This window comes from Heliconius melpomene, chromosome 9 (assembly GCF_056956725.1).
Source record: "Heliconius melpomene rosina isolate 202511_hmr_F chromosome 9, ASM5695672v1, whole genome shotgun sequence".
NCBI lineage: Eukaryota > Metazoa > Arthropoda > Insecta > Lepidoptera > Nymphalidae > Heliconius > Heliconius melpomene.
In genome coordinates, this window is record NC_140397.1 from 298,203 (window position 1) to 321,489 (window position 23,287).

Here is a 23,287-nt window from a genome sequence, read left to right on the forward strand (position 1 = left end):
TGCCAGATTGATGGGCTCTATGCCACGACTAACCTCTTGCGGGGAAGCCAATCAAGCAACTGTATTGTATTGCTGTTTAGCAAACACTCCTGCTTGTGTATTTTTATTACTAAATAAATACAACATTATATTTATATGTACCTGTCGGGGTACGCGTTGCGTAGTTTGTCGCTGAATGTGGAGTTTTTGGTGTCGCCGTCCAACGCGATCACTCTGTAATACAAATTTATATAGTGTTAGTAATTCAAATATTTGTATTAGAAAAAAAAAAAATTATAAATTTATTACTGATAAATATCACTCGAGATGGTTGTGGTTTCAACTCCTTATTTGGGAAACGATTATATATTTTTTAATTCTTTTATACATTATGCCTTAAATAAACAAAAAATGAATAAACTGAATGCTTACTCTATAAAATATCTTTCGCTATAGAATATAATACATTTGTTAGAATGCTACTGCCCACATCGGCCGACGGCGGCCGCGTGAGTACGACAAACTACTTACTGTTGCACTGGACTATAAGAAATGCAAAATGAAATGCATTTCTATTAGATTAGCGTAAGTGCATATAAAAAGTTAATAATTTTGTTAATTTGTTACGTTACAATAAAATATAAGGACGCTACAAATACATTATTTTTATGATTTTTTATTGATTCATTTCATTTTGTTCCCAAAGGGTATGCAATACCGATGCGTGCTTAACGCGTCGCTTGGTCAGTCTGCAATAAAATATTGAACCATAATAACGTGTTTTATTTAATATCACAATGACAATCACATGAAGGCCGAAAAGGAATATAATTTTCTTGAGAGGAGAAAATCAACTCGAGAGGAGACTCGGAGCTTAATTATATAACGTAGTGACTACTACCTCATGTTAGTGTCAGCGATTTTCTTCAAGGCGGTCCCGTATGCGAGGCGTGTGGCGACCAGTTCGGCGGGCCCGTAGGATGGGGGCGCCGACAGCGTCACGTCCGTGAGGTGCACGCGGGGCGCCTCCGCCAGCGGAGGACGGGGCTTCAGGGAGATCTGCTCGTTCTTGATCTGAGATTGCAGGTGCTGGAAACATATTTAGTGCATAAGTATGGTACCGCCAACGTTGGTTAATTTAATACCCACCTATCCTAAATATTTTACACGCCAAGCTGAAGTAAAAGACGTGTGCTAAGTACAGTCACTATCCGAACGTCAATTAACCTAATTAAATTATGTACTACCCTCCATCCAACGCAATCTGAACCAGTAAACAAGACTTGATATTTTTGAAGTTACATTTGTGTGTAGTACAATACAGTCGACAAATTATAACTGACCCATTTTTGCACATTGTTTACTCGCGAACGGAAAATTCCTTTATTAAAATCTGCATAGCCACTTGTGCCACTTGAAAATAAATTCCTTATATTGAATACAATTAATCAATTACTATTATATTTAAAAGGCATTATGTTATCGTCGATCTTTAAAGAGAAAATAAAAGTAATAATTGAAACAAACGATAGTCTGTCAGAGTGCTAGTGGCCACGTCACTTGACTATCAGAAATACAATATATTAATGCATTACTTATAAAAATAATAAGTGCAATTTAATCCAGATTCAATAAAATATTTGTAAATTATTGTTTCACTGTAAAAGCGATAGTTATGGTTGTGGTAATGTTTATGAGTATGATGTTTGTTCCACTTTCACATAAAAACTGAACGGTTTCAGTTGTAGCTTCACAGTATAGTTTATACATACATAGAGTAGAACAAAACATAGGCAAATTGTAGGCTATGAGTTTCGTATTGAGGTGTGGGTCGTAATACATACCTTAATAATCCGCTCCCCCTCTCCCCCCAAGGCCTTCCCATGCCAGTTATCCTTGTCCTCAATCCCCGGGAATCCTCTACCCTTGTATGTCTTAGCTACAAGAGCAGTAGGCTTTCCACTGATGGTGGCAGCTTCGTCAAATGCCTTGACCAATTCAGAAACATCATGGCCGTCCACCACTAGAGTGTGGAATCCAAATGATTTGAGACGAGCCTCGTATACATCCATCTGTAAGGAAAATGTGTAGGATAGCTGTATAATTTTTCTTTTTAAGTAATCTTTTGAATAAGGTAAAAGTATGGTATTATATTTATTGAAAATAAGTCACTCAATTAAATCCTAAAAATACAAAAAAATAAAATGTGAATGCTCTTGTTGAGCCGGACACCATGTTGTTGATGCTGTGACGTCAGTTGGTCTTGTAAATAAATACACTAATATAGGTAACCTATGAACAAAACGTTGCGTTATAAGCACTAAAATATTTGAAATTGATATTAATTTTAAAATAAATTTTGTTATTTTATGAATTACTTATATACATAAGTAACATTATCTAATAGATTTGTAATAATATAGTTTTAAATATCCTATTGGGATGGACTTTTCCAGGTTTATATAAAAATACTAAAAGTCTAGTTCTATCTAGTTCTAGTGTCTCTAAGATATGTAAAAATTATAAAATCTTATTTTAAGATTTTATCTGTCACATTAAATAACCAACGAAAATAAGGACTAAATTTTAATTTGTTCTAATATTGAATCTGCTCCTAAAAATCACACAACTTTTAGATTTTTTAAAATACAAGTATATAGTATGCATATTTGATAACATTAACCTAACCATACATTATAAAACGACGTGTTGCTAGGAGACTCCTATGTCGTCACAAAAACACAACATATTTATTAAAAAAAATCTAAACTATTCAAAATATTAATAAATAAAAAAAATATTATCACTTATATTACAACATCCACCATATACAAACGAAGGAAACTCGATAACCTCTATATAAACATTATGTAAGTAAAGATAACAGCAGTCTGAGCGTGTCGGGATGAACGTCTACTGTTATCAATTAAGGCTCTGTTATCATATTTTTTATGAAGTAGATGGTACTGTTATTATATAAAAATACAAATACAGTATTTTTTTTCAACTTCACGCTGTATCCCGAATATAGGAGAATAGGCAGAGGGAGCCTAGTGTTAAGACACTCAAGCCCTCACATTTCGCCGAATTCTGGAGGCAATGCGTGTTGAGTGGCGGAACTCAACGCCGCGTTTCGCCCCGACACCAGAGCGAGTAATATAAAATATTAAATATTTCACTATGTTAATAATTTTGTTTTTGTTGTTATAAAAACTTAAATTTGTGCAAATATGTAGCACAGCTTGTCTACAACCACTGTCAAGTATAAATATGGTAGCTTTATACTGTGCCTTACTTTATCTTAGTATTACACAAGTATTTAAAATAGATAAATGTATAACATATAATAACTAAGACATTTTAACTCAACACAGAAATCTTAATAGTTAATAGTTTGTATAATGTATACAAACTTTCAAAAAGCTGAACAGTTTGTTGGGCTCAGTACATCATCATGTACATCTCAGAAACTACTGGTTCAAATGTAATTTTTTATTTTGTCAAATATTCCACTAATCAAGGAAGGCTAAGACTCTGTATACCCCGTTAATAATTTCAACTCAGATTTCAACCATATGTAACAGCTAGTATTGATATAAATTAAAATACCTGATGTTGCAGAGATGTAGGTTCGGACTGTCCCAACCTGTTGACATCAAAGATCACCACCAAGTTGTCCAGTTTGTAATAGCTTGCAAAATGGAGGGCTTCCCATATACTGCCTTCAGCTGATTCACCATCACCGATTAGACAAAATACTCTGGAATTAATATTTAATAACTATACAATCAATATAAAAATTGAAACTAGCTGACCGAGCGACCGACCGGCGAGTGTAAACGTGACAGGTTATAGAGGAAATTAAATATTAAATATTTCGTTTATTAAATATTAAATAGTCGCACGTGCTTGGAAAGCTCAATTTAACCTTTATAATTTTCCGACATAAATTTCCATCAATATCACATATGTGTGATTCATATATACATATGACTCGTATATGAAACTAATGACGTCACGTCATGGATTTTTCCACTATGGTGTTTGACATGCTGATAGATTTGTAAACTTTCTGTATTGAAAACGAAATCATTCCATATTTAAATTTAATGGATAACATATATAGATACATAGAAAAACTATATTTCAGAAAATATGCTTATATGCTTAGCAGGTCGCTACCTGCTCGCGGCTTCGCCCGCTGATTACACAATTATTCACTAAACTGGATTTATGACGTGTTTTAATAACATTGTAATATTAAACATAATATATACATAACCGAATTCAAAACTTTTGCAGTCACTACGCCTGACGAGCCCAACATTTATCATACATATTCCGAAATTTATTTACCTATAAGGTGCTTGATCAAAATATTTTCCCACGTAAGCCATGCCAGCTGCGACAGCCAGACCCTGGCCGAGGGAACCTGTACCGACGTCTATGAAGTTCAACCTTGGGGTCGGATGACCTTCCAAGTCGGAGTCTATCTTACGAAGGTTCTTCAGATCTTCTATGGGGAAGAGACCAGCTTCTGCCCACGCTGCATAGAGAATTGGGGCTGCATGACCCTAAAAGGAAAATATTTTTAGTGCATGTTATTAGACAGAAACGAAAATAATTATCCGAAGCCATGCGACTAGACAGCCATGATGATTATTATATTTTTTATTTACTTGTTTAGATTAGATAAAAATCAAACGAAAGGAAAAAGACAGAAAAATACAAGTTAATCAATGTATGATCATAAATGATAATAGTAGTTGCTAACTGAATTAATAGTTCAGAGTATATATAATATTTTACTAAACATTTTTAATTACAAATCGTTATTTTATTATACATTTTGTACATTAGCAAGAACTCTTAACTAGTATCACGCTTTTCCCCGTATAGCATAGTAGGTGTGAAAGGAATCTAGTGTTAAAACCCTCTGTTTCCTACATAACCGACTAATTTTCGAGATATATTAAAACATTCAATTGACAAAGTGAAAATCGAACCCACAACTATGTTTACAATCACACCTCAAAACTTATTACTAACAATCACTTACTTTGGAAAGTATAAATCTGTCGGCAGATGGATCTCTTGGCGCGGACACCTTGTAGCGCATGGTGTGGAAGAACAGCACCGACATGACTTCCGCCATAGAAGCGCATGATGTGGGATGACTGAGAAATTATAATCATGTTGTTATACAGAATTATAAAAATTCAAAATTCAAATTCAAAATATTCTTTATTCAAATAAACTTATAATAAGCACTTTTGAATCGTCGAATGAACATATGAACAAAAAGCTACCACCGGTTCGGAAGGCAGTTCTGCTGAGAAGAGCCGGCAAGAAACTCAACAGTTGCTCTTTTCAAAATCAATGGTACAATCTATTACATTAGTTGGCAGCTATCCTGCATTACATTCAATAGACATTAATTCCATACATGTTTGTCCTCTAAGTATTCTCGAACAGTGTAATAAGCTTTACTTGTTAGAATTTTTTTTACTGATATTTTAAATTTTGGAAGTGGCAAATCTAGAATACACTGTGGAATTTTATTATATACACGTATGCTCAGACCCATAAAAGATTTATTAACTTTTTGGAGGCGAAAACTTGGAGTAACAATCTCATCTTTATTTCTCGTTTCTATCGTATGATTGTCACTATGTTTACTATGACAATGTATATTTTGTCGGACAAAGAGAATATTATAGTATCTAAATTGGGAAGCAACTGTAAGAATACCTGCATCTTTGAAAACATCTCGCAGAGAATCTCGCGCTCTTAGTTTATAAATATATCTCACGGCTCTTTTTTGGAGGATAAATATTGAATTTATGTCTGAAGCACTGCCCCATAGCAGCATTCCATAAGATAAAATACTATGGAAATAGCTATAGTAGACTAATCGGGCAGTGTCGACGTCCGTCATTTGTCTTACTTTTTTAATTGCAAACGCGGCAGAGCTGAGTTTATCCGCAAGTGCTTCCAGATGAGCGTTCCACTGGAGTTTGGAATCTATAGTTACACCTAAGAAAATAGCTGATTCCGACAAATTGAGAGTTTCTCCTTTAATTAGTAGACTGAAATTATTTTTTTTAACATTTTGTAAAGCAAACTCAATACATTTAGTTTTTTTACCATTTAACATTAGATTATTAACATCAAACCAACGAAGAATATGCGATAATGCGCTATTCACATCGTCATAGTTTATTTTATTTCTGTCAACCTTAAATATTAAAGAGGTATCATCCGCGAAAAGTACAATATCACATAGGTTCTTCACATAAAAAGGTAGATCGTTAATGTAAAGAAGAAATAAAAGGGGACCAAGAATGGATCCTTGTGGAACGCCCATCTTTAGAGGAGATCCAGATGATTTTACATTATTTATACTAACCTTCTGGATATAATATAATATAAATAATATAGTTAAACAGCCTTTTTATTAGGATAAAAGAATATAAGAAAATATGTGTTTATGAAAATTTTAACATGCCAGGATTTCAAAGTCTAAGCTTTCTAAGCCAATTAAGCCTTAATTATTATATCCTTATTTTTTTAAATATACAATGTGGTATTTTGTATATCAAAAGAGAGAAATAAAAAGAATTCAAATAAAGTCATTCCTTGGCAGTGGGAATCGAAACCACAATCACCATGTTCACCGACAGACAACACTGCACTACACTTTAACCCTCATATATGAAATTAGGTAGAGAACTTAATGACAAGAAACATTGATGTATTTGTCTTGCTACCCCTAATCCCTTCTCCCAAGTAAGCAAACTCGTAACCATCAGGATTGTTAGGTTAGCTGTCACAATGCATCATTATGCCCTCAATATAAAAAATAATAGTAGCTATTTTCTCCACACACCTCTATTTTTGGATTTGAATAGCAGAAAGATATTTATTTATTATTTAAGTTTTAGGGACAAAGTAAGTTAAGTAAATAGAACTACTACAATCAAATATATATATTATATATAATAGTTTCATACAATAAAAAAGCAATATAATTGTACATTAAAAACAAAATACTTTTCAAGGTTATAAGTTGAATTAATAACATTTCTGAATGTTTTTTTTTAAATCATATTATGTAATGTAATGTAATGCATGCAGACATGTTATTTTGATTCATATTTCACAACAATACTAACAGGAAGTCTCAAATAGTATTGTAATAATTTTACCTGCTTTGTAATAAATCACTTTTCAATAGCAGATCTTTAATAGTTTTTATGAGTATTCAATTAGTGTTAATGTAAATATATTATTATAAGTTTTAAAAAATATATAAAAGGTGTTAAAATTTTTAATCTTTTAATTTTACTTCAAAAGTCCATTATGAAAAATCAGCATCTGACTGTAAATGTAACAATTGTGGGTTCGATTCTCACTGGGACGAAATAATTATTTTAGCTTGTCTGATAACAAAACAAAATGCAATGTTGAGTTTAAGTCTTAGTGTGTAAAGAATGGGATGACTTAACACTCTGCTACATGGGGAAAGTGAAACTAAAACCTATTATGTAGTTCATTCTGCAGTTAATTCATCAATATCTTATAGGTCACTAAAGCAACCAATTCAAGGTAGATAATGACACAGCATATTATGCAAGTGATAACTGTTATCTGATGGTATATCAGATTAAGATTTTATATTGCTGTTTCATTGAACCATGTAGAAAAAATTAATCACTATTTTAGTTACATTTGAATAGCCTACATAGCCTTGAATTGAAAATTAATCTTCTCATCTATATATATAAAAGGACTTGTCCTCACTGACTGAGGTAAGACGCACGCACAGCCCTAACCGCTGATGGTAGAAACATGGAATTTGGACAGATGTTAACTTACGTAATCTGGACATCCACTAAGAAGGGATTTTGAAAAATTTTAATTCTAAAGGGGTGAAATAGGGGTTGAAAGTTAGTATGGAAAAAAAATTAAATCGGCACCGATTCTTATAAAATTTGAAATTCAGACTCTTAAAAGTATTTAATTGATTACGTGTTTCATGGTTTTCTAGAATTCTTTCCATAAGGGTGCAAATAAGGGGTTGAAAGTTTGTATGAAAAAATTCTTAAATCGCCACCGATTTTTATAAAATTTGAAATTTAGACTCTTAAAAATATTTCATTGAACACATGTTTCATGGTTTATTAGAATTCACCCTTAAATACGTAAGCGAAGCTGCGCGCGTCCGCTAGTATGTATATAAAACAAAAAATATTATATGCTATTATATAACATAGTCATTATTAATTATTAACCTTTAACCTTGAATGAATAAACTTAATTATATTATACATTAATTATTTTTTAAAAATAATGAAATAAAAATTCTTTCAATAAAGTAATAGTTAGGTATTTTAATATTTAACACAATTATGAAGTTGTCGATGTATAGCACGAGTCATGGTACTTAAGCATGATAATCTTTCTTATTTGAAATGGTAAGCGTTGACCTAGAATAACCCATCGCGGGGGCCAGTCACATGTTCCCCTTCCCACAAGACAATAGTTTACTTAGCATTTATAATTTTGTGACAAAGCAATTATGATTAAAGATAACTGCTATATACTAAAGAAGGATCATTATGAGATTCCAATAAGTATTATGTTACTTAGTAACCTTCATTAGTCCTTCAATGGAGCGACAATGTTAAGTGAGGTTATTTAAACTTACCCGGATTTCGATGCGTTTGTAGCGACAATACTGTCGATTCTCAATTTATTAGCGATGTCTTTAAGAGCTTGAAGATCAACACTTTTGTTATCTCCTTTCATTTTGTATGATATTGTTGTTTATTATAATTAATAGTTAGCAGACGCGGTAACCGGTCACACACCACACGCGCTGTTTCCGAAATGGAAATATCCAAATTGTCAACAAGTATGTCAATTTATGACACCGGCCGGCGGGAAACTCAGTGTTACCATTTGCTTTGCAAACGCAAAGTGACATGAGATACAGATAATAAAGACTTCCTGTAATGGGTTTTAATAAATCTATCTTAATAATTAAATTTGTTTATTTAAAAATTAAATAACATAGCAAATAATGTAATTTTATATTTTATAAAAAATATAACAGTTTAAAGTTGCGTAAATTTAATAAAGTGAGGTCTTTGTAGGTGATAATATGTAATCCTTATAAGTATAATGTTTTTAGCTCCATGATATTATACCCAGCATAGAGCAGGGTAGCCAGAAGTAACCTAGGAACTTAATGTTAAGATACTCCGTTCCCATTCAGACATTTCCTTTTCATATTTTCTGCCAAATTTTGAAGGCATTGTTAGTTGAGTGGCGGAACTCAGTGCCGCGCGTTGCCTCGTTACCAGAGCAAAGAAATGAAAATATTAAATATTTCTATTTCTCAGAGTGGGAATCAAACCCACAACCGCCATGATTACAGTCACATTTTTGTGCTACCGGGCCTCGAATAAAATTTAATTAGAATATTTGTTCCAATTTCCAATTCAAGTTGTATAACTTCTTTTTTCACATACAGAAGATTTTTATGAAAACATGTAACAGTTCAAATTATTAAGTATACCGTTTAAAACGTTGACATATTGTTTTACGTAGCTTTACTTTTTTTTTCCTGCACAGAGCAGTTTCAGGGCACTCCTCCTCATGTCGGCGCTCCGAATGTTAAATGGTGGGCAGGGCACCAGGGCAAAAACAAAACGACAATTGAATATAGTTTATTGGCCCGAGCTCCCACAACCTACGCGTTGTTAGGTTTTGTTTCATTGAGCTACAATGGCACAGTCAGAACCTATAGCAATTATTATGTTTTAAATAAAACAATTACCTATAAATAAATTAATCACATGCAGATCCAAATCCAACTACAACGAGTCTGTGATAGTTGACTACTATAAAGTGTGCGTATCCAGTATCCTCTAAAAATTAAATATCTTATAAGTCAACTATTTTCATTTTTCTTCCTCTGGTACGAAGCCCAGCGAAATTTGGCACAAAATGGAGAACGGAGTGGATGGGCGATCTTGACACTGGGTTCCCTCTGCCTACATGTAAGTATTATAGGAAATGAGTACGAGTTGTGAATTACTTATGAGATGATATATTTTAAGTGCCTGACGTAATTTTGAGTGCGAGTACTGAGTGCACTCGATTACAGCGAAAGTATTGCCGAGATAAAACATAGTACCTCCTTATATAACCTTCCTCGATAAATGGACTATCTAACATAATTCTTTCAAATCCAACCAGTAGTTCCTGCGATTAGCTGGTAGGTGCAACCAAAGAAATTCTTCAGCTATATAATATTAGTATAGATATGTAAGTAACCTTAGAAATGTTTTTATTTATAAAATTCTCGCATTTTATTAGTACAAAATTACAGTGACTATTTTGGTGTCATCGCATAATAAGCAAGTGACTGTTCGACCCAAAACTACAAATCAGTAGGCAGCTACGACTAATAGATGTGGGTTTAAATCCTAAAAGTTTTTAATTAATATTTGTAGTGTTTTTTTTTTGTTAATTTCGTTTTTAGTCTAAGCTTAGGTTTAAAGTAAAATTTGTCAACTAATTTGGCAGGACAGCATGTTAAACAGTGATTGATTATGTGACAGCGGCCGGCCGCCGGAGGCCTCATAAAAACGAAATGAGCGAACTTAGAGCCGCAAAAACTGACCACTCGGGGACGCCATCTTGCATCTCATTTAATTATGCTTTGAGCAGCCATTTATTGAAGTTTGTTGAAGCTTATTTTAACATAAAGTGTTAAAGTTTTTGTTAAATCATTGAAATTCCTTAACGTTTATTTTTTTATGTTGTGTGGAGGAGCTTGCTACGAAAGCTACAGAGAATGAGGCTACTACTTCTTTTGAGACGTTACTTTTTCTCAAATCCTTTACAGATACATAAGTAGCATGCAACAATTTAGAATATAAATATTATGTATACCTACTTTCCAATAGGTTCTATGTTTTACTTATAACCATACGTTTAGAAAACAAAATCAAAAGTAAAATATTAAGCGCGGCGTTTAGTTCCACCACTCAACACTTATTGAAAAATGTGAAAGTGCGAAAATGTGATGTATCCTACTCCTAACATTAGATTCCCATTGCCTACCCCGCAATATGCGGGATACAGCTTGAAGCTTACCAAAAAGTAAAATATAATTACATGTTATGAAACTTGAAACAATGATAAAATAAATTGTAAGTAGAATACATAATGAATAGCAAACAAATATCTCGAATAACACGAGAACAAAACTAAACGAGTGAAACGATGCGATCAAAAGCGTTGTGATATTGAATTGATAAGCGAAAGAACATGGCTATTTTCTCTTCCCAACTTATAAATACATACAAGTATTTACTTTCTAGTCTCTAGTCCGTAAGAAATAGGGTCGATTATATAGTTTGGGCGTGGGAAACTGAATTTTTGTGGATGTACGATAAAATGAGGGTGGCTATTCTGTTAGGAATCGCTGACGTATCATAGCGACCTTTGCCTCACCTGATACTTGGCAAAATTTGTATGGACATTACGTATTGCCTATCTTTTTTATTTTATGTACGTACTATGTTCAATAGGTTTCTTATTTGATTCAGATACAAAAAATAGTATAAGACGGATGGTTAGGCTTATTATATTTCTTTTTAATATTTAAAATAGTAGCTTAATTTATTTGTTTGATATTTTTATCTATTTATTTTTTGGATGTGTCCAGATCTTTGTTTTATGTCAATTATGTATGTTTTATTTTTATTTATTTTAAACTTAACTTTTAAATTTTTATAAAAATAAAAAATTATATACACAATTAAAAATTAAATTAACAATTATATACATTTAAAATATAAATAGATTCATATGTAAATAAATATTTATGGATCCCTGACATATTTAATTCATTAGTATGGTTAAGACAGAAAAGAATTTTGGAATAATCATATTCGGGTGAATCTCAAAAAAAAAACGAATAAAAACGGAAGCAAAGAGAATTACATTACATAATTTGACCATTTAGATAGTTACTTTCCAACAAAGAACAATAGAACACAGTATCATAACATCATTTTCATATATAACATTAAATAAATTCTGCTAAGCATTATTTTTGTGTTTACAAAGTGTCCATCTCGGCCTTTGGTACGTCATAAAGACGGGCATAACGCAAAAACACCGCTGCCGGATAAATAAATATAAAAACAATAAAACTGTTGTCTATGGCCAGGGAAATGGCGCTGGCCGGGGGCGACTAGGGTCGCCATCTTGTTTCCATTTTTGTAAATGTCAAACTAGAGGATCATTTATACTGTTGTTACTTTACAAAGTACCTATTGTGATAATGAAACATTGAGGAAGGATTGAGATTTCTTAGGTTATATATGATTTACAGTTAAATTTATATTCAAATGAGGGTTTAATTTCCTTTCAGGGATTGAAATATTTAATATTTTCATTTCCTCGCTCTGGTAACGAGGCAAAGCGAAAGGAAAAGAAAGTGGGGAACGAAAGTGTTTTAATGGGAACGGAGTGTCCTAATACTAGGTTTTCAGGTTCTCACTGGGAACTGATTATAAAAATTTTAAATTTGTTCATTTATTTTTAGCCAAACACAATTTTCCCTACGCCATGGTCACCTAGTCCATGAGGGATGAGGGTGTATAAGGGTGGCATGCTGTTTTCAAATTCAATTGCTCTGCCTTGCAGCCCCGCTCCCCCGCGCGTCCCCACCCCGCCCCCGCCGGCCGTCCCGCGGCGATCTTTCCGCTACGAATTGAATATCAATCCGATTGGATGTTTGGTGTAGTGTGGACATGACGGCGTGTTTTGTTTTATTGTTTTGTATTTTATATAATACGAGTAGTAACTATGCGGTACACCTGCCGCTGCGCCCGCTTGTTTAATGTGATGATTAAGAGTAGTGCATCATGATCTCGGAAGCCAGCCACTGTCGTATTTGCAATATTTAGTTGTTATATCGCTCCTGGCAAATACAAACTATTCTAACACATATACACCAGAAATAAGCATAATTTAACTAAAGTGAATGGTATACAGTCTCATCCACATTAAGTACATTTTGATATTCCAGCACATCTCGCCGGTCAGCTACAAATTGTAAAAGGGCAAACTTTGCGAAGCCCCAACTCGGGAATAGAACAGAACTGTTTATACGAGCTATTAGCACATTCTTTGATTCGTTCTGAGGCTGGAGGCATCAGACTCACAATAACAAACGTATAAAGGGATTCAAAACTACCCGCATTATAATATTTGTTGGTGTTTTGTTTTAGGATATATAAAGTTCAACATTTTGAAGCTAAATTTCAAGCGTGTGTGCGTGATGAGTGGCGGAATTTAACGCCGCACTTTGTCTCGTCACCAGAAAGAGAAAATTAATTTATTAAATATTTTTATTTCATCAAGTGAGAATCGATACCCACAACTTGTAGTACACTTGGGGCACAAGCGTGAAGCCGCACGCATATGCCCCAGAGCCACGATATATATTTAAATTCAATAATTTCCGAAAACCTTTTCACTTTACTTATTACTGAATAATTACAGTCACTGGCCTAGTAATGGCTCCTAGAATTATTATATTTACTTGACGTATTATTTTTTTATATATTTTTGCGAATGTACGTTACGACGTTTTATTTTACTTTTTATACAATTTTTCCCTTGCTTACCTGAAAAGCGGTCAGGCCAAGTTGACCTACTTGATTACTTATTATTGAATTTATAGTAAATATTTATTTATACAAAATTATAGTAAAGAAGTTCCTAAAAAATATAATGTAACAAAAAAAACAATACATAATACTACATTGTATCCCACAAAGAAGTCATTTAACTTGCAGTATTATCAACGGGCGCACTTTAACTCGATAACGAGACATTAATTTGTTAACATCGATCATTCGTGTAATCCAATAACGTGATTAGCGTGTTTGTTTTCACGCGACACCGTCACTCCTATCCCGCCACGTGCAAGGCGCGTGTTCGCCACGTGCATGCAGCACGCACGCTGCGTGCATGCACGCATGCCACAGTTAATAAAATCTAAAGGGTTAGACAAAATTACATGTGTTGGTAAACAATGGTGGGCATTGTAGATGCGCGTCGATTTCACATGTTATCGTGTTTAAATGGTGTTTTACTTAATATAATAAATACGATTGTAGGATTGAGGGTTTGTAGGATGTGAAATATAAACATTAAAGTCATGGGAATACTATAGCAACACTTATATATTTGGATTAGTTTATTAAAAAAACCCATATCTAGTAATGACATAAATGTTAAGTGCAAATACTTGTATCTTCAAAGGCACTAAAGAAAATAATTTATTTTTTTTCATTGCTTTTGTTACTGATTATAATTTGTAATTTTTCATGAATAAGCAATTTTTTTTCATGGCAGGTAATCCTTAGGACATTCATTTTATAATAGCTTCATGCTGTATCCCGTATATAGCAGGATAGGCGGAGGGAGTCTAGTGTTAAGATGCTCCGATCCTGCACATCGTCTAATTCTCTAGACATTGCACGTCGAATGGCGGTACTCAACGCTGCGGTTGTCTTGTTACCAGGGTGAGAAAATTTAAATAGTTCATTCCAGAGAGTGCAAATCAAACCCACAGATGTCATGTTTACTTTTAAATGGTGTAACGTTGCGGCACGACCACAGGTTCTTCACTTTCCTTCATTTTACAAGTAGATCCTAGACCTACTCCGTGATGGGTGATGAAAGCAAACGCTGTTAAACCAGTTTTAAGTATAAACATTTTTCCTAGCGAGTATCGGCATTATCTTTATTAAACTTAGTGTATTATAGTGTCTAATAGGTACTAAAGCAATCCTACATATGTATAAAATTATTTCTGTGTACTATAAATAAATACACCAACTTTAGCATAAGTAAGTAAGAAAGTTCCTAAGATAGTTCGGAACAATCTTAAAAGACAGACTTATTGTTGGGAACATTCCCAGTCGCGTGACGAGTTGAGCCTATAGTTAAGTAAGGAAGGAATCATTCCAAGAGAGTCCTGTTCCAGTATCTGGCTATCAATTTTGAATCAACGCCACACGTTGCGTGTACAGTCGTGAAGACATTTCTTATGGATTTGTTTTATTTACTTATATTATTAACTTCAAAGTAAGAAAAACAGGTTAATACAGTAGTTCAAATTAATAAGTTTTGTCATAAATTTCTAATCTACAATTATTTTTGAGTGTTGTAGTGGAGACCATCGTGGCGGAGTGGTATCACTTTGTGATTTAAAAAGCGACGGTTGTGTGTTAGATTCATACTCGGGAAAGAAGTTTTATATTTATTAATATTTTCATTTCTTCTCTCTGGAAACAAGGCAAAAGCGTGAAGTTGAGTACCGCCACTCAATATGCAATGCCTCGAAAATTCGTAGGAAATTGGATAATGGAATGGCTTACCACCAGGTTCCCTCAGCCTTCGTTGCTATATGGGAAATACAGCGCGAAGCTGACAGCGTAGGCGCAGGCAATTTAGTTTTAAGAACTAAGACGCTCCGGTGCTTGCTGAATAGTGTATAATGAGTTTATCATCACGACTTGGTGTCTAGAACAGTGGAATAAACTGTGATGCATTTTCGGACTAATGAGGATCGAACTCTCTCACTCCGCTATTATGGCCTCTCGAATATGACAAAGTAAAATTTTGATATCTTATTAAATACATTTATTTGAACCACCAGCATTACGTCGTTGAAGGTACCCAAATATTATTCAAATAAGTAGTGAAGTGGAATTGCGTAGGGTCTTACACTTGTCGCAAAAACTTGTCCCTCTCGCCGCGAGCTACTTGCCTTATCCTACTTAGTACTTAGTTGATATTTATAATTTGTACGAAGACTTATATACATATAGGTACATAGATTTTGAACGTATGAAATATTAAAAAGCAAATTTTAAAGTCTTGGAAGCTCAGCGAGACGGCGTCTGATTGTAAACGTGATGGTTATGGGTTCGATTGCCACTTGGAGGAATTAATTATTTTCATTTCTTTGCCCTGGTAGCAAGACAAAGCCGACGTTAGTTTTACTACTAAACACGTAATATCTCAAAAATTACACTAGATTATTTCTGCTACCTTGCTATTTGCGGGAGACCGAGCGTGAAGCTGCTGAAAAGAGCCACTTTAATTAAGTACTGCGTATACACACATATAAAACTTTATCAATATCGGTCCATTCGTTTAGGAGGAGAAGAGCGACAACCACATACAAGGATGATAAATAAAATAAAAAAAATACTTACAAAAAAGGCATTTTTATAACTCAAAATCAATGAATATTATGTAGAATTTACTATAATACATAACATTAAGTTTTATAGTAAGGTAAGGAACTATGAAAATTATTATAAGGGCTCGAGTGGCTTCGGCTCCGATCAAAACATATAAAAGTTTACACGCGGCGCACCTGCCGCCCTCCAGCTACGACACCAAGGAACAAATGTAGATTAGAGCTTTATGATATGAATGTCGTATTTCACTTTCAATTTTTCAGTAGAGATGGTCGATTCGTTTAAACTGCTGTATCTTTGGAGAAATGAGATGGTAGGTACGACTAATCCTGTATTTCTGAAAGCTACAAAGTTTGCTTGGTTGAAGTAACTAATTCTAACTTCAGAAACTAATGAATGTAATTGAAATATAAATTTCCTGTATAATATTCGTATAGTACACTGATCGAGGTAGGCTATGTTTTATCAATGTACTCGCGGGTAGAGGTGCCTCGACCACATTAAAATTTCAATGCCATACAAAAATAGAAAGCCTGTTAATAGTAATTAGAAAGGACACTACTTTAAGGTAAACTCTTTTTGAGGCAATAACGTCGTAAACCTTTTAGAGATATGTACAAATAACTTGATTTAGAAGCTCCATATATACACATATATACATACATATCTACATACTATATGTATGTGCAGGTGCAAAATTAACCCGAGTCCGGTTGTTTCGGCTACGGGTTACCGCCCATAACCTCTGCGTTATAGCTTGTATTATTATAATCTTTACAAGGAGTCGAACATACTGGAAGACACTGATATATTTCTTGTTATCAGCACTTAGCGACGAAACAAAACTTTTTTTTTTCTTAATAGAAGTGGGTTGCTGATTTGAAACTTATGATTATGCAACAGCTTCAGGTGTTTTCCCTCATGGCAGGATAGTCAGAGGAAACCTAGTATAAGACCGCTTAATTTCCCACTGCGCCACTATGGCATCAATCTCTTTGATTTAAATATAGGCGAGTACATATAATTTGTCAATTTATATATTATAAATATATATGTATATATAATATTTATACCTAAACGATTTACACAATGACTAACTGAATATATTGTTACTACAATACAAAATTAGGTCATCAATTAAAAGCCGTTTTTTTAATAAGTCATCCACAAAATGTTTTATTTCTGTACTCATAGTTAAATTTAAATATCGATTATATATTTATCTGATTTCCGATAATAATACACAGATACGTTCAAGCGGGTCAGCACTTTGATTAGATACTAATGATTACAATTCGAACATTATTTTCCTGTACCTAATTGTTTTCCTTTTGGAGAAAACATGATGATTCATATTAAAAAGCAATTTAGTATGATGTTATAAAACCATTTATTTGTATGGTGACTACAAAGAAAGGATTTTCGTTTTAAAATGTAACATTTTGTCTCGCATAGGAGGCTAGGGAGCCTAGTGTTTCGACATTTCACGTCGTATACCGCGCAGAACAGGATAGGCTGAGGGAACTTGGGAACCTAGTGCTAAGACATTCCGCTCCCATTATGACACTAGCGTTCCTCACTTTCCGCCCATGTCTGGAACTGACGCGCTACGCGCAAGGACGCACGTTACGTCAACTAAGTTAAGATGTTTCTTTCCATATTTTTTGCTCCAAATTTGAGACATTGCATATTTGAGTTAATTTATATATTTACCTATTAATATAGGTATTAACACTGTATGTGTGACTAATCAAAGTGCATTATTTGAATTCCTGCTAAAAACCGGTAACGTTCAACGTCATGTTTAAATTTATCAGATTCTATTTAATTGTTTATCTCTTCCGTTCTCTTTACGTCTTCATCCAAAAGGTTATAAGTTACAGGGGTCGGATATTTATTCGTACGGTTGGATTGTAGTTTTATGGATGGCCGTAAATGCTCTCTTATTGGAGTTATTGGGCCGCATTTGAATAATACGAGCGCACCAAATGTTTGACGCGCAAAAATATTTACCTTCACTTGCTCTGTAAATGCACCGCGACCGCGTTAGCGTAACGCGTAAAGCTACATCACTTACGAATCGTAAAACTTGTGCGGATCACTTAATTAAACTTAACCTAACTTAATTAAACGGTTTTTATATGAATAATTTAAAACTTGTGTCAAATCAAAAACTTTGATAAATTTAATTTGTAAGGTTGTTTATTTGAAATATATATCATGGTTAAAATCAGTGACGTATCCGATAACGGAAATTGTAAATATTTAAAAGGGCAGCAGTAAACTGCCCATTATCAGCGTCAGGAACTATCAATGCGCTACCGGCATTAAACAAAATTCGTTGTGCCGCCATTAGAAATCTAATTATGTAAGAATAGGTTGCGTGATAGTAGTTGGTTCACTAAATTAAATGTCCGTGGAAATACTCTTACATACATACATAGTTTCATGCTTTATCCCTAGCGGGGTAGTCAGGGAGAACCAGGAATACTCTTGATTATATAGGATTTCATTTAACGTAAAAAAATAAAAAAATATATATATAATAGTCATATAATAGTCATATAATAGTCGTTATAATTAATTAAATTTTCAATGCATGACTCTGACAATCCCAAGGGGGTACAGCAATGATAACATAACTTATCTATTATAAATACAAATGTACAATGCTTTTTACAATGTAATATACTCATTTTTATCTTCGAATTAATTTCATAAATGAATGATCTGTTAATAAGATATGTGAAAATTCGGTAATCTAAATTAATAAATCAATTCAGCTTCACGTTAGGTAGACTACCTTTAATTTAACAAAATTAACAAATTTACATTAAATAAACAAATCCATATATATAAAATTATTACTTTTCACCCTAAACCCACACAACAGGATAGGCAGAGGGAACCCAGTGTTAAGATATTATACTGTTTTCTATTTTCCGCCGAATTCTTGAGGCATTGCGTGTCGAGTGGCGGAACTCAACGCCACGCTTTTCCTCGAGTACAGAGCGAAGAAAATAGAAATTTTAAATATTTCATTACCTCGAATTGGAATTGAACCCACAACCTGTCGCCCCTGCGCCACCACTGACTGGCCTTAGTATTCCACTCGACTATTAATTTTTAAATCAAGTATACTCATATAACACCGACCTGATCCTACACTTTGGTACATGAATACAGATTAAAGTTATAAAATTCAGGCACAATCAAACGAGGCGGGTTCATGGCTCTATTATTATTATTATTTTTATATCTTTTATTATTATTCGTTCCTTTATAGCGCGCCGTGTTGCCATATTTAAATTTTATTCGCCTTAATGTTGCCACACACGCTACTCCATGCAATCTCGTAACTATAATCCTGCCAATTTCGAAAGACAGTCTCTAGGTGCTTCTCACTAAGCGATAGAGTCGCATTTTGCATTGAGCAAGGTTATATTAATTTGGTATCTTATACAGATGTTGGTAAAATAGAAACATTTCGGAAGCTATGTTTTTATTTAGAACGAGGCCATTCCGCCATGAAACCCTCCAGCGTTTGATATTTACCTGTGTTTTGATTCGATCGCCATCAGCGACTTTGTGGTTGTTATTCTTTTAGTTACAAAGGATTTGGTGGGTTGTGATTTTGTATGAGGTTTCTTTTGATATGGGAAAGATACTTAAGTTAAGTATAGTAATATTTGTGCTAATATTGTCTGTGCAGAGCGAGAAAATGAAAATAGTAAATATTTCATTTCGATTGGGACTCGAAACTACAATTAGTCGCGTTTTGCAGTGATACGCTTAAGTTCCTGCGCTACGACTAGTGAATGAATGAACTGACGGAATGAAACAATCTGTTATAAAAAAAAAATAATACATATAAAAGAAAATAAATTAGCCATAATAAAATAAAAAAATATTGAACGAGCCGTCAAAACGACAGCAATAGTTAAATGAGATGCTAATTATCCATATCGTTAAGATGACATCCAGAGGTGTTTAAGGCGTATTTTTTCTCTCTAATTAAGGGGGGGAGCGCCGCGTGCGGCTGGCGGCGAATAAATCATCTCCACTTATTAAAACTACGCGACGAATCGAAGACCTAAGAAACCCACCTCCGGATCCGGGCACTGGGTACCACCAAAAAGAACTCTACAGCTATAAGGTAGAGTCGACTCTACGTTTCACAAGAGAGAATTCAACCAATTGTTTGTAATAAGATTGAAAAAATAATTCTTTTTAATACAATCTGTAGGTGCGACTGTGAATGATCGTCGTCGGTGGTAATTTACGGCTTTCGAGGTACTTTTCAATATTAATTTTTCTTTGGCGATGAAACGTTATGACTTGTTCACTTTAGTTATATTTTTTTATTGTTTTCTCGTTTTATGTTTAATATAAATCTAAAACGAAAGATGAACGAGACATATTTCATGGATCATGACGATTGTGGGTTTAAATTCAACCCGGACTAATATTTATATGAATAAACTAGAAAAATTAAGCTTTTAGGCACACTAAAAATTGGCTTATCGAAACGTTAATTAATGAAATGAATAAATTAAACAAAAAAAAAGTTCTAATATTTTATCGTTTTGCTCTTGCTCTTTTAAAAGAAAAGCAAAACTTTAATATAAGACAATTGCTTCATCAAATTAGTTTATTAATTTTAACTTAGTTATGTTTTTAAAGGCCAAACAAATAAATAAATAAGTTATGTTTATTTCTTTGATTACCAAATGAACATAAGGTACCCCTAGCATATAGTAGCAAATCTAAATAACTGCTCTACAAGTATATAAGTGATTACAATTATTAAGGAGTAGTAATGAGAGGGGGTGGGAGGGGTCGTCGAACATTATTAGCCACCCTGTATAAATTACTGCTTCTGATCGGAAACAATCGTTTTGTACAGGGTGTACATTTTAGAAAAACATGATTTTTCTCTACCTCTGTAGAAAAATCATACGTTCTCAGCAAGCAACGTCAAAATTGCCTATTGTAAGTTGTTAGCATTTGTAGACTGTATTATAGGTATATATATGTTTATTATTCCTACAGAGATGCTAACAACAGACATACTTGTAACAATCGTATAAGAATATCGACGTAGCTTGAAGAGAACGTATGGATTAGTTATCAAAGCGCTTGAATCGTTTCTAAGAGGAGCAGGTTCAAATTTTACGTTGAAATTTTAAAAAATTTCCTAAATAAATATTATAGTATTTAATATTTTAATTAAATTACGATTTTTATCATGCCCCTTTACTTACTTATGGCCTTTTGTTTACCCAGTTCTAAAATAAAATGCAATAATAATTATATTATTAAATTATAGATTACGAAATCAAAAAATCTTCTAATATTACAAACATGAAAAAATTGTGAGTATGGATGTTTGTGGGGTTCTAATATACAATTATAAAAAAAATACTCTTATCCACACCAAGTAGGTACATAGAGTGTTACTTTTCTCTAAATTATATGAGCCGCAACTGTAGTAGTTACTAGTAGATAAAGCATAGCACCCTGTATAAGCCAATCGCCGACCCTCATTCGAGCATATTTTCATAAATGCAAACATTCAAAAAGAATTTCCTTCGAAAGCTCATAAATATTTCCCACTTTTACTACAACTTTGCAATTTACACGCGACAAATTATACTTTATTGTGTAATAAATACGGTCGAAATTAGCTTTTTGCGTGTAAGTTATAAGCGCTTTAAAACAGAGCGGAGAGGAGGGAGAATTAAAGATTAATCTGAATCCCCAATAAATATCGGAACGAATTCGTTTTGGAATTGGTTTTGAAGAATTGGAACTTATTCTGCATCCATTTGGTAGATGAGGTGTTTTTTTTTCTGTTCTCCGATTTCAACGGCGGACTAACTGACTATATTTTACTAATTGCCGTTGTGAAGTATCAATTTTGTAAATAGCCCTATTTTTTACTAAGATTTAACTCTTTTATCGCGATTAGTTTAAGATTTTGGTAAAAAAAATGCTAATTTTGTTGAGAGCCTTTTTTCTGAAGTTAAAAGAATGGATGTTATTTTGGCGCCAGTTCGATTAATGATTTCTGTAATTAATTGGTTATTGGATTTGTTATTTATCATCTGTTACTGACATTAGAAAAAAAGTGACATTTTTTTCATAATACTAAGATTATACTACATAAGATATTCGAAAGTCGTGCCAATACAAACACTAACCGTAAACGCGACGGATTGTGGGTTCGATTCTCACTCGAAGAAATGAAATATTTAACATTTTCATTTTCTCGCTGATGAAGAGGCAAAACGCGGCTTTAAATTCTGCCATTCAACACACAAAGCCTCTAGAATTCGGGGGAAAATGGGGAACAGAAGTGTTTTAATGAGAACGGAGTGTCTTAACACTAGGTACTCAAATACCCTCTGTCTACCCTACTATGTGCAGGTATATACTAGATACAGGTGTCCGGTGTCAGGTGCATTTTAGAAGTGGAGATGTCCTTGACAAAGAGATGGACTAACTATGGATGGATGGAGCCAGTGTTTGGGAAATAAAATAAATTTATTTTCTCAAAAAAATATTTTTCCCTCAAAATGATTTTGGTGGCTGTACAAATTTATCGTATAAATGCTTCATAATATACGGGTAGGTCTATAGGTTGACGGTGCGGAAAGATAAAATATTTACAAACTTCGATTTCGTCTCTAGAAATATTTCAAAAAGAACAAACACGTCATTGTTGCACCAAACCAGCGATATGTCACAAATTAGACTACCCGCAAAAACACTTGTAATTTAGTAATAACACGAAAATAGGATAAAGTGAAGTTTGCACAAACAAGCCGTGAGTTATGGCGACCGCTGCATTCACGGTAATCAAAAAATATGTTCCCTACTTCCATTAAATGTGGATTTGGTACCATTTCCGCAACCGCAAGCTTGGAACACTTAGCTCTGTAAATTGGGTTAGAGCTGGTGGTGAGTGGTGTGGTAGTGTCGACAGGCGACGGCGCCGA

The 23,287-nt window shown here is 33.6% G+C and overlaps 1 protein-coding gene across 1 annotated transcript in view; it reads right to left on the minus strand.

Annotated features, from left to right (window-relative positions):
- The window catches only part of LOC146536079 (transketolase-like protein 2), a 14,914-nt gene extending 6,005 nt beyond the window's left edge, over nucleotides 1–8,909 (minus strand). Inside the window, exons 1-7 of the mRNA XM_085190010.1 lie at nucleotides 8,690–8,909; nucleotides 5,039–5,156; nucleotides 4,336–4,553; nucleotides 3,589–3,739; nucleotides 1,824–2,051; nucleotides 881–1,068; nucleotides 142–213 (exon numbers count right to left, since the gene is read on the minus strand). Of these exons, the coding sequence (XP_085046136.1) occupies nucleotides 142–213; nucleotides 881–1,068; nucleotides 1,824–2,051; nucleotides 3,589–3,739; nucleotides 4,336–4,553; nucleotides 5,039–5,156; nucleotides 8,690–8,790 (1,076 nt within the window). The 5' untranslated portion in view covers nucleotides 8,791–8,909. The remainder of the gene's footprint in view (nucleotides 1–141; nucleotides 214–880; nucleotides 1,069–1,823; nucleotides 2,052–3,588; nucleotides 3,740–4,335; nucleotides 4,554–5,038; nucleotides 5,157–8,689) is intronic.
- Nucleotides 8,910–23,287: the final 14,378 nt, after the last annotated feature.